The sequence below is a fragment of the Aquarana catesbeiana genome, linkage group LG01, assembly GCF_042186555.1.
Source record: "Aquarana catesbeiana isolate 2022-GZ linkage group LG01, ASM4218655v1, whole genome shotgun sequence".
Lineage (NCBI taxonomy): Eukaryota > Metazoa > Chordata > Amphibia > Anura > Ranidae > Aquarana > Aquarana catesbeiana.
This window is the reverse complement of record NC_133324.1, coordinates 574,047,082-574,059,905: the sequence shown is the minus strand read 5'-3', so window position 1 is coordinate 574,059,905 and position 12,824 is coordinate 574,047,082. Positions and strand designations below refer to the sequence as shown.

General features: G+C 42.6%; 1 protein-coding gene across 1 annotated transcript in view; it reads right to left on the bottom strand.

The window, feature by feature from the left end:
* GSR (glutathione-disulfide reductase) overlaps window positions 1–12,824 on the bottom strand; it is a 50,072-nt gene that overhangs the window by 10,976 nt on the left and 26,272 nt on the right. Inside the window, exons 6-10 of the mRNA XM_073597657.1 lie at window positions 12,131–12,185; window positions 9,010–9,109; window positions 7,982–8,068; window positions 4,084–4,242; window positions 1,754–1,865 (exon numbers count right to left, since the gene is read on the bottom strand). Of these exons, the coding sequence (XP_073453758.1) occupies window positions 1,754–1,865; window positions 4,084–4,242; window positions 7,982–8,068; window positions 9,010–9,109; window positions 12,131–12,185 (513 nt within the window). The remainder of the gene's footprint in view (window positions 1–1,753; window positions 1,866–4,083; window positions 4,243–7,981; window positions 8,069–9,009; window positions 9,110–12,130; window positions 12,186–12,824) is intronic.

Genomic DNA, 12,824 nt, shown 5'->3' with positions numbered 1-12,824 from the left:
TATAAACTCATGATCACAATTGGCTGCAATCAATGATGATAAGATTAACCCCATCCAATTACTGATAATAAAGAAAACCAGTGTATGCTGTGAATCAGTGAAATAGCATATATACAAAATACTACATATATACAATAGATATTCCGTATCCAAAGCTCATGTACCATCAGGATATTATATTAGCGGCATAAAATATTGTCAAAAAATAATTCATGTATGCAGTTTCCCTAATTTCAATCTGACATTTGTTTCAATATTCATCCAAAGTGTATAACCAATTGTAAACTTTCAAAGTAGGGAAAATGATCAAGTGGATCTAAGGAGACAAAAATAACACACACCTATACATTGTTAATATGCATGTGTATATATTATAAAACCTTCCTGTCCCTGCATACCTATAGCAATATAGATCATAGTCTCTGTTCATCCCCTTGGGGTGCAGAGACTGTAATCTATTGATCCACCATACCTCCCGCTTTTAAAGTTTCAAAATTCTGTCACCCCCTCTCTTATCACGGAAAACCTCCTCCAATACCATGAAGCGCAACTCTAATTTCCCAGGACTTATTTGATTGTTTGATACCATCTTACACACGCATCCCTGTCCTGTACATATTACCTAAGTTTCATAAGGACAGTCGGTTGCCACCAGGATGCCCCATTGTTTCAGGGAGGGATTCTATTTTTGTTCCTATAGCACAATTCCTGGATAAAGTGTTGTCACCCCTTGTGAAAAAGACCAGATCATATATTAGGGACACCAATTAATTTTTATTGAAAATCAGAGAACTACCCCATTGCCATGAAGATTGGATTCTTGTGACTTGGGATGTTACAAGTCTGTATACATCCATCCCACACAGAGCAGGCATTGAGGCTGCAATTAGTCTAAACAGAAACTGTCAGGAGTACTCTGAGGCACAGATTCTACTTTTTGAGAAATTATTTGATGTTGTACTGCATAACAATTATTTCATGTTTAAAGATCAGTTTTTCATACAGTTAACTGGAGTTGCGATGGGCAACAGAGAGTACAAAAATCCTATTACTCTGTTTTTAGACTCAAACAATGAAGCTCACCATTCTTTTTCTCTATGGATTTGATCCAAAGTGTCCTCTTGTAGTCCTTTCTGGGATTTAGAGTTACCTTTTCAAAAAATTCTACTCCCCCTAATTTAGTAAAGTGGAACCTTGCACAGTGTTTCCAATCCTGTGTCTCCGGTCTATAAGGTCACAAAATATAAGATATAACATGGCTTTCTAATCTTTCTGCTTGAGAGTGGGGAGAATATATGTCACTCTGCTTAAGTTGCCTGCCAACCAACATGCAGGACAGTCATATACACTGGGGTGGAGTGTTACAGAGAGTGTGCTAGCATGAAAAAGCTGTGTCCTTTACAAAGTGGCCCCTTTATTTTTTAGAGGTTTAGATTGTTTTAAATAAATACACAGATAAAGTAAAAAATCTGCTTTGTAGTTCCAGAAGAAAGGGCAAAGTGATCTTGTAGCTGTGCACAGTCGGTAAAAAATAGCAAAGAATATGGTAAGAAAAAAAAAATAAAAAAATCAGAGATGTAATGCAGCGCCACATATCTTTATCTGTGGTCTCAGACATTTCTTGTACCTTCTATAGGCAGTATTTGATTAAATCATTTCCTTATTAGCACTTAAACTTGCCAAAATACATAGAGTACTGTATATACTTCTTTGATAAAAGGATTGTGGTGCATAAATAAAAGAGAATTATTACCAGGGGTCAATAGTGCTCTTCCACATACATCCCCTACAGCATAAATTCCCTTTCGACTGGTGTTCTGGAACTCATCCACTACAATGTGACCTTTTTCATCTAACTGAAGACCCTGTAGGATAAGACAATTACACACTGAACCAAAATTCAGAATCTATAATTATGAAAAACATATCTTAAAGGATCACGAAACATAATTTTTTTTTTAAATAAAAAACATGTTATACTTACCTCCACTGTGCAGCTCATTTTGCACAGAGTGGCCCTGAACCTGGTCTTCTGGGGTCCCTCGGCGGCTGTCTCGGCTCCCCCCGCAAGGACAACACTTTCATGCAAGCTCCCTCGCATGGTGTTGAGTGCTTGCAGGCGAGCTCCCATGATACAGCCAGCGGCCATAGCAGCTCACTGTATCACTCGGGCCCGCCCCCCGGTGCGCCGCATCATTGGATGTGATTGACAGCAGCGCGAGCCAATGGCTGCGCTGCTTTCAATCCATCCACTGTAACCAATCAATGGCCAGGCTGAGCGGCGAAGAGGATGTCGGGGGCGAGCGTGGGACTTTTGAGGGGGTCAGGTAAGTAAAACGGGGGGCTGGTATTGAATGCATTAAGGTGAAAAAGCAACCCCTTTAAAATAAGGCATGTTTTACACAGGCTTCAGCTTATACAAGAACAGTGTGAACAGCAAGCTCTGGCAAAGCATTTGCAGAGCTTTCAGCAAGTTTTGTTGAAGCCTTTAATGTACCATTCAGCTCCAATTTGTAAATGTTGAACACAGATCCTAATGGGAGTGTTGATTGCCACTTTAAACAAGCTGCTACCAGGCTTCAACACTTCTTAAAGCTTGTTGAAAGTCCGTTGAAGTCTGTTATCAGCTTGCTTAAAGTGGCAATCAACACGCCCATTAGGATCTGTAATCCATATTTACAAACTGGAGCCGAATGGTACTTTAAAAGCTTCAACAAAGCTTGCTAAAAGCTTTGCAAATGCTTTGTCAAAGCTTGCGGTTCACACTGCTCTTGTACAAGCTAAAGCATGTAGGAAACAGGCCTTCATTTATTTATTAGAATAAACATAAAAGGTAATATCTTTCATTGGAACTAATACATTCAGGGCCAGTGCTGAACACGGTCTGTGTTCCTGTGCGATTCAGTGTGGGGTGATTTTCAGCCCATTCATGCGCTACTTTTAAAAACACACTGCAACCGGATCAAATGGTACAGCAGATCCAGTGCAGGCAAGCACACTGCATTGGCAATCTGCGTTTGGGGTGTTGTTAGAAATACATTGACACCCACAGCAGATAGCATACCCAGTGCGTTTTGAACGCGGTGCAGGAAACACGGATTTTCGGCACCACATTCTGGTGTGAACAGGCCCTCGAAAAAATTGTATTTTTTGTTAAAGTGATTGTAAACAACAAAAAAAATTTATATATCTCTATCTATCTATCCTGTTCCTTTAAAGCAGGGGTCTTCAAACTGCGGCCCTCCAGGTGTTCAGGAACTACAATTCCCATCATGCCTAGTCATGTCTGTGAATGTCAGAATTTTACAATGCCTCATGGGATGTGTAGTTCTGCAACAGCTGGAGGGCCGTAGTTTGAGGATCCCTGCTTTAAAGCATGTTAAATAGCACAGTGCTTGTGCCATGTAATTTGTCCCTTTGTATGATGTGAAATACCTGGCTGATCCTGCCGGTTCCTGTGTCCCCATCTCTGCTGACCACGATAATCAGGGCTCCTGACCCATGATACCATGGCCAGATTATGTGCCTCTGTCATCACACTGTCTGCTCTCTCCTCTCGGCCTCTCCCGCTCCCTTCCTGCCTGTCAATTCTAATGCCTGTGTGTGAGAGTGATCTCCTCCAGCCCCCCCCCCCCCCCCCCCTACTGCTCTTGACCCTGTCACTTGAAATACCTTTGAAAAATAACTTGCATCCCCTCTGTTTTATCGAGATCTTTACTACTAGGTGTCCATTCTTTTAAAACTAAAAAATCGTAAATTCCTTATCTCACAACGGTCACATGGCATTCCTCTGCTGGCCGGCTAATGTCAGAGGGTTATCTCAGCCCCTCCCTTTGCATTCTTCTTCCGAGCATAGGAAAGACACTGACAACAAGTTATTGCTGTGAGATGAGGTACTTACAATTAGAATTTAAATTTAATTTAAAACTAGTGCTATAGTTCTTGATAAAACAGAGGGGATGGCAGTGTTTTATCATCCTGACTTATAAAAATTATCTGCCAGAAAAAGATCTATGAAATGCCAAAATATTTTGTTGTGTTTGTTTGTGTTTTAGGCTTTTATTTTCATAAGTAGATTCTTACCAGGTAGTCCAGGTTCAAACCCTCAGTGTTTGGATCTCTTCCAATAGCCCACAGTAGGCAGTCAACATCTTGGATTGTTCTCACTGTTGGCTTACGTCCTGGCACAGAGCACTGTACACTGATCTCTAGACCTTTATCAGTCTTTTTAACAGATTTTACCTACAGAAAACAACAAAGCCCCAAATGTTTTTTAAAAAAAATAAAAAAAGTAGAGGGCTATAAAGCTCTGTTTTGTTAACAGTTGCATGTTTCCAAATAAGTACGTAGCAAAAGAAACAATGAACAGTCTTCTAGAACCTTGTACGGCAACACCTCAACCACAACCATCTAAATCCCCACCCCCAACTATTTGACAAAGCCACCAACCTCAACCAGGGTTCCTCCAGATGCTGGTAGGGTTGTCTTGATCTGTGGCTTGTTGGCCTCCCATTTAATGGTGCCTACATAGTCCTGGCATGCAGCCTGGTGCAACCAGAACCTAATCCAAGCATGCAGCCTGGGTGGCCAAGAACACCACTTGGCAGAGCTACCAAAGGGTGGCATTCCAACCACCGCTGTACGGAGGGCATTCTTCCCCACTATTGCGCGATTTCATGTCAGTAGGGGTTCCCAAACACCTATAATTTTTTCAAGGGTTTGTTTGGATAAAATGGTTGAGAAAGACTGGCTAAACTGTTAATATAGCACAGACATAATTCAAACCAATTATATATCTTCTAATAGTATTGTTTCTGAAGCATCAAGTTGGTAGTTTCCAAACAGAGTACAAGGTCTTAGGTGTAAAATCCACCAATCTGACTCCTGCTACCCTTTTACCAGCATAAAAGGCAGCCTTAGTAATTCAGCTGCAGGAGAAGAAGGGGAAGCAAGAGAGCATGGGCAAGGTTTTTTATAAGAGGATCAGGGTATACTCTTTGCAGAGACACTGTCACGTTGCCTTGCATTGGCAAGTTGATAGGGTCTCTTTTAGGGCTGCAACTAACGATTATTGATTGATCAATTAGTTGGCTGATTATTGTTTCGATTAATTTCTCTTAAAAAAAATGTGATGTGTAATTTAGTTAATATGTAAAGTTTAAAGAAAAAAAAAAGCCAATTTATTCTTAAATATCTCTGTACAGTACTAAATCTAAATAACCAACTATATGGTTGTAGAGCAAAAGGGTGGGGGTCAAATCGACGTTCCTTATCGACCACAGTGACGGGAAAATTCGAAGGAGCAGAATAGAAAACTTCTTGGTCAAAAGAATTTTCATACAGCGCATGTGGTTTTCGTTCAGAAATGACATTCATTTTAAAACTAAATGTTAAAAGCAAGTGAAATTTTTAAAAAACATTCTTTCATTCAGTCAATGTACAAAGATATTTCCTATGAATATTCTCATCTGAAAATCGATACGTGTATGGCCAGCATAAGGCTCGGTTCACACCTATGCAGTTTGCTTTTGATCCATTTCTGCAGTGTTATTTGTTGTGTGTTTTTGCATTTTTTAAGCTTTTTTTTGGTCAAATTGTTGTTGGGCAGATTAAAAAACGCAAATTGCAGCAAAAATGCATTTCCATTGAAGTTTATTGAACCAAACAAGTAAAAAAAGCACTGTTTTGTCCTTGACCCTTTCCAAATACGCAACGGCTGAAAGAAGCAACATGTGAACGTGTTGCATAGGAAACCATGTTGGATGAACTGTAGTGCGTTTCTGCACAAAGCACCAAAAAACGTATAGGTAGGAACCAGGTCTAAGACGTTTAGTAATAGCGGCATGCTTTTTTTTGCATCACCTGTCATAATGGGGTTAAGAAAACTAAAATTAACCCTTTATAGTACAAAAAGAGCAGAAGTAGGATATATGGGCATTTTACTAGGAGTTAGACATGAAGCTATATGAAGGGGGTAAGGGAGATATAAATCTTTTATATTAAAAGTATTACTAAAAGCTGAGACTTTTTTTTAATGGATATGATCATTTTAAATATAATTGCACAATACTGGTAAAAGTTTACTTTAAATGTAATTGTAAAGCCTTATATTACCTCAAGTCTATCAGTCTCCACCTTCTCTGGGTTCAGATGCTGATCTTCCCTGCACAGAGTCTTTAAAGTGATTTTTTTTTAAAACAACAAACATGTTATACTTACCTGCTCTGTGTAATAGTTTTGCACAGAGCAGCCCTGATTCTCCACTTCTGAGGCCCCCCCACCGACGCTTCTGGCTCCTCCTGCCTTCAGGGTGCCCTTATAACAAGCTGCAAAGTATTGTATACAGTGCCCCTATAGCAAGGTTAAAAATCTTCTGCCTTCAGAACCACTCACTTCCTGCCCAGGACTACATGTCCCATGAGGAATTGCTCCTCACACATTCACAAGTTCTCAGGAACTTACTGAATGTATGGATGGTGTACCAAGCTGTATGTGTGCTGCACTGTATTTCCTGATATGTAAACAAATAATGCATTCCGTGTGCAGGCCAACTAATCAGCTGGCCGATCAATTATGAAAATAGTTACCCGTATTTATCGGCGTATAACACGCACATTCATTTTAAGAGGGAAGTTTCAGGGAAAAAAAAAAAATTTTAAATAAGGAACTTTGAAGCAAAATAAGGGTCAGTGCCCATCAATGCAGCCTGATCAATGCCCATCTGCAGCCTCACAAGTGCCATCAATGCAGCCTCATCAGTCCACATCAATGCATCAGCCTCAACATTGCCATCAATGCATCAGCCTCACCATTGCCATCAATGCAGCAGCCTCACCATTGCCATCAATGCAGCAGCCTCACCATTGCCATCAATGCAGCAGCCTCACCATTGCCATCAATGCAGCAGCCTCACCATTGCCATCAATGCAGCAGCCTCACCATTGCCATCAATGCAGCAGCCTCACCATTGCCATCAATGCAGCAGCCTCACCATTGCCATCAATGCAGCAGCCTCACCATTGCCATCAATGCAGCAGCCTCACCATTGCCATCAATGCAGCAGCCTCACCATTGCCATCTATGCAGCAGCCTCACCATTGCCATCTATGCAGCAGCCTCACCATTGCCATCTATGCAGCAGCCTCACCATTGCCATCTATGCAGCAGCCTCACCATTGCCATCTATGCAGCAGCCTCACCATTGCCATCTATGCAGCAGCCTCACCATTGCCATCTATGCAGCAGCCTCACCATTGCCATCTATGCAGCAGCCTCACCATTGCCATCTATGCAGCAGCCTCACCATTGCCATCTATGCAGCAGCCTCACCATTGCCATCTATGCAGCAGCCTCACCATTGCCATCTATGCAGCAGCCTCACCATTGCCATCTATGCAGCAGCCTCACCATTGCCATCTATGCAGCAGCCTCACCATTGCCATCAGTGCAGTCTGATCGATGCCCATCTGCAGCCTAGAGGGGACAGGGAGGGGGGCGGGAGAAGCCCCAACAGATTACATACAGTGAGAATCTCCTATGATAGACAGAACAGTGGTCCAATGGCGGCCCAGGAGATGGGACTTCCCATTACAGAGGCCGCCAAGTAAACAGGAGATTCTCACTGTATATAATCTGATGGCGCTCGTCCCGCCCCCCCCTCTGTCCCCTACAAGGCAGCTAAAATTGAAGTATTGGCGTATAACACGCACACACTATTTGCACCCGATTTTCATGGTGAAAAAGTGAGTGTTATACGCCAATAAATACAGTAACTATTTTCATAATCGATTAGTTGTCGATCAATCAATTGTTTTTCGGCCCTAGTCTCTTTAAATGGACAACCTCAGAAAGAAGACTAAAATTGCACAAAATTGCAGGAAAAAAAAAATGCGATATCACGTTTTCTGATTTCTGTTAGTAAAGCCATTTAACAATTGCATCACAGTGGAAAGTTATAGAAACACACTAGGTCTTAAATTACCTCTGCATATTTCCAAACATCAACACCTGCATTTTCAAGCTCTTCTGTGCAGTTTGTGCTAATCATGGAATCAAATGTCCTCAGCACCTGTAATAACATGAAAATGACATCAATTTGATCGCTTGGTAATTATTATCAATAGTTAAATCAAAGGGTGCTGTATGTAAGCACTTATAAAACTATGATGTTCCTTCTAAAGCCTTTACGATAGTACATGAAGCAGCGGCCAGTCCATAAGGGGCGCCACCCCCCTAATCTCTATGTGCCGGCCCCTAATCTCCTGGGGGAATCCCAGGTGAGGTCAGTGACCAAATTTAGTCAATGTTGTCACCTTGGATTACTGGTGGTATTACCAGCCAGGAATCTGTCTTTAAGGCCTCATGCACACTGGACGTTATAAAAAATGGCAGTAGTATTAGCTGTAGAATGAGTTTTTTTTTTTTTAGCAAAACTATATTCCTACATAAGCTTATGGCTCAAAAACGCTGATAAACACCGAATGGCCAAGTTTTTAAGCTTTTATCAGCGTTAGAGCGTTTTTACAGCGTGGACACATAGGATATCATGCTAGAGAGGTTACTGGCTGCAAAAAAAAACGCCTGAAGCCAAAAACAGCAGCTGTAAAAACATCCAGTGTGCATGAGGCCTTAGTGGGAGTGCAACGTGTAATGCCCACCTGACTTTCATCACTATTGACTTCCAACTGCCAGTAAACTTAACATCAATGTATTCAACCAATACTAATTATACGTAAGGTTATTCTTGGTGATGATATAGCTGTAATACTGCAATGTTTTACATGTAAAATTCATATGTAAAGAGCTGGGAAATGTAATAAGTAAAGTTGTCTTATAAACAGGCAAGTAAATACTTATATCTGAAGCTTTATTTGCAGTGGTGCAGTTAAAAGTATCATTCCCTTTCATTTTATGCTTTGACATGGCCTTATGACATACTGTATTGCAGAGAACACCAAACACATTCTAAATAATTCATCAGATCAATAAGAGAGGACTAAACATTTCTACCTTGTCCTGGCGAATCAGCAGAGCAGCTCTAGATCCTAAAGCTGAAAGAATGCCAGCTATCTCAACAGCAATGTAACCAGCACCCACAATAACACTCCGCCTAGAACAGAAACAAAGAAGATGCTGAGTAAAACTGGCACCTGTATATGCCATTTTATTTTCGTTACAGTAGAATAAATGCAAATATTCACAAATGATTGAAGCAACAGTGGCAAAATGCCCATTGTTGGGAGGATTGTGTCTGCATTTGCTTTAACTGATACACAAAAAATATATTTGATTTCATTGGCAGTGGGAGAATGAAATCGGAAATTGGTTGCTCTGGGAAACAAATGAACCTTTTTTAAGTTTCTATCATTTAGATCATGCCTCCCTGTTTTGTCTCAACCCACAACCTTCCCCCACCACCACCAAAAAGTCAGCTCTTTAGTCTCAATAAAATGTGAGCTTTTTTAAAAAAAAACAAACAAACAGAATTTTAATTTATAGCCAGTATCTTTTAACCACAAACTAAGGAAGACACAAAGAACCTTTTTTTTGGATTGTCCCTCTGATGCGTAGGAATAAAGTCATATCTGTTTTTTTTTTAGCAGCACTGTGGCACGTCACTTTACATTTTTCCTATTTTTGTATAATGTATAAAAAAGTTTGAGACCCCTGCAGTCTAGTCTATCATAAGCAACTTGCAGAATTTTTTTTTAGGTGCTATGGTCAGATGCTCCTACTCTGACCTCTAATTAGAGACCTAGGATAAAGTTATAGACTCAAACCTGACCTCAGAATAATACATATACATCATATAGATTTATATTTACATACAAATGACTTCACAGACACAGAATAGCTACCAAACATTAAATACCCATGCCAAATGTCCAGATCATGCAGATGAAAATTGCATTTTAATACACAGATGTGGAGGTCTTTCAGACTACTGTTTTAAAAGTGTAGGGTGTGCTAGGAAAAGCGGGCAGTTTATGGCTACATTACTCCTAAGGCCCCTTTCACACGGACGGATAGAATTGTGCTTTTAGCTGCGTTTTTTCCGCAGCTAAACGCACACAATGCTTTTCTATGGCCCCATTCACACACTGCGTTTAGCTGCGTTTTGATTACCTGCAGTTTTGTGCAGATAGAAAAAATAGAATTGACTGCGTCCAGGAGCGATTTAGCGCAGCTATCCGCACATAACCGCAGGGAATTGCAGTGCACTGTGTCAGCTGCGGATAGCAGCGCCGAGCTGGCTCGCTCATCGGGAAAGGAAAACAGTTTTTTTCCAACTTGGATCCCCGCCAATACCAGGCACTGTGTTTGGTATGGATCTTGAGGGGGAACTCCACGCCAAAATTTTAAATAAAAGACCGGCATGGGTTCCCCTCCAAGAGCATACCAGGCCCTTCGGTCTGGTATGGATTCCAAGGGGCACCCCCTACGCCGAAAAAACGGCATGGGGGTCCCCCCCAAATCCATACCAGACCCTTATACGAGCATGCAGCCCGGTCAGTTAGGAAAGGGGGTGGGGACGAACGAATGCCGCATGCCCTCAACATGGGGGGGGTTGGTGCTTTGGGGCAAGGGGGGCGCCCTGCAGGCCCCCCCAACCCCGAAGCACCTTGTCCCCATGTTGATGAGGACAAGGGCCTCTTCCCGACAACCCTGGCCGTTGGTTGTTGGGGTCTGCGGGTGGGGGGCTTATCGGAATCCAGGAGCCCCCTTTAACAAGGGGGCCCCCAGATCCCGGCCCCCCACCCTATGTGAATGAGTATGGGGTACATGGTACCCCTACCCATTCACCTGGGGAAAAAAAGTGTCAATAAAAAAAAACACACTACACAGGTTTTAAAAGTAATTTATTAGGCAGCTCCGGGGGTCTTCTTCCGACTTCGGGGGTCTATCAGGCTTCTTCTCCCTCTCTCCGGTGTCGTCTCCGCGCTCTCTGGTTCTTCTCCGGTGCCTTCTTTCTTCTGCCGGGCTCCTCCGCTATCTTCTGCTCTTTTGTCGCTCTTTTGCTAGCGGAGGAGCCCAGTCTTTTGAGATGTCTTCTTCCCTCTTCTCTTCCAGAGATGTTGACACGACGCTCCCTCTCGCTGTAATGCCGTGAGCCAGGTCCGCAACCAATTATATAGGCATGGGGCGTGGCCAAAGGGTGATGTCAGCCGGTGACCTCGCCCCCTTATGATGTCACAGTCCCAGGGCATGATGGGACTGTGACATAAGGGGTCACCGGTGACACCAGGAAGAAGACCGGCAGAAGGAAGAAGGCACCAGAGAAGAACCAGAGAGCGCGGAGACGACACCGGAGAGAGGGAGAAGAGGCCTGAGAGACCCCCCCAAGTCGGAAGAAGACCCCCAGAGCTGCCTAATAAATTACTTTTAAAACCTGTGTAGTGTGTTTTTTTTATTGACACTTTTTTCCCCCAAGTGAATGGGTAGGGGTACCATGTACCCCATACTCATTTACATAGGGTGGGGGACCGGGATCTAGGGGCCACCTTGTTAAAGGGGGCTCCCGGATTCCGATAAGCCCCCTGCCCGCAGCCCCCGACAACAAACGGCCAGGGTTGTCGGGAAGAGGCCCTTGTCCCCATCAACATGGGGACAAGGTGCTTTGGGGTGGGGGGGCCCCGCAGGGCGCCCCCCCTTGCCCCAAAGCACCAACCCCCCCATGTTGAGGGCATGCGGCCTGTACGGTTCAGGAGGGGGGCGTAGGGGGTGCCCCTTGGAATCCATACCAGACCGAAGGGCCTGGTATGCTCTTGGAGGGGAACCCATGTCGGTTTTTTATTTAAAATTGGAGTTCCTCCTCAAGATTCATACCAAACACAGTGCCCGGTATTTGCGGGGATCCAAGTCGGATCCCCGTTCAATATGAGTCGGTACCCTGTCGGGTTGCTATGGAAATGGCAAGCCGCAGTTAAAACGCAACCGCAGCTAATCGCACTGTACAAATGCAGCTGATCGCAGTGCCTGGTGTCTTGAATTTCAAAGAAAAAAAAAACATGCTTTTAACTGCGGCAGAATAGCCGTCCGTGTGAAAGGCGCCTAAAAACCGAAACTCTATCTTTGATTAATATCATAATATAGATATATATTTTTCTAAATTATAAATAAAATTACTTACTTAGGCAAATCTTCAAGTTCAAAAAAGCCATCACTCGTGATACCTAAACTTGCTCCTTCAAAATAAAATAAAATGTCACAAATCAGTTCAATAATGTAATCAAAATGCTGCAACTATAATAAATATATGCTTTCATTTCTAACTAAACCCAACATTTTTTTTAGTAAAGGATATAACAGGGAAGGGTTAGAAATCCTGTTGACGTTCTAGTATTGTTTGTGTACCCACTAGGGAGATTTTACCTCACTTTATGCCCAAAAAGTCTAATGGGTGCACAGACAATAAAACGCAGACGGAGGAATTTTTGTTCTCACTGTGAAATCCTTTTCTTGAAGTCTATTGAGGGACCTAGGAATTCAGATACTGTTGGGATATACTGCCGCCTATGGGGAGATTGGCAAACAAATGTAGGCCAGCTTCAGGAAAACTCCTCCTCTACCCAGGATGCTTCGGTTTGTAGCAAGCAGTACCATGAGTGTGAACAAACACTGAGGGGTAGGACTGGTGTCCCTCAATGAACTTCAAGAAATAGATTTACGGTGATTATAAAGATCATATTATTTTCTTGTCCATTAAAGAACACAGGAAACCAGATACTGCTGAGATGCCCAAAATCCAACCGATGGCTAGGCAACACAGCAAAAATAGCTAACAAGCCCAAGGAGAGAATCGAGAACTGCCTGCAGAGCAGAAA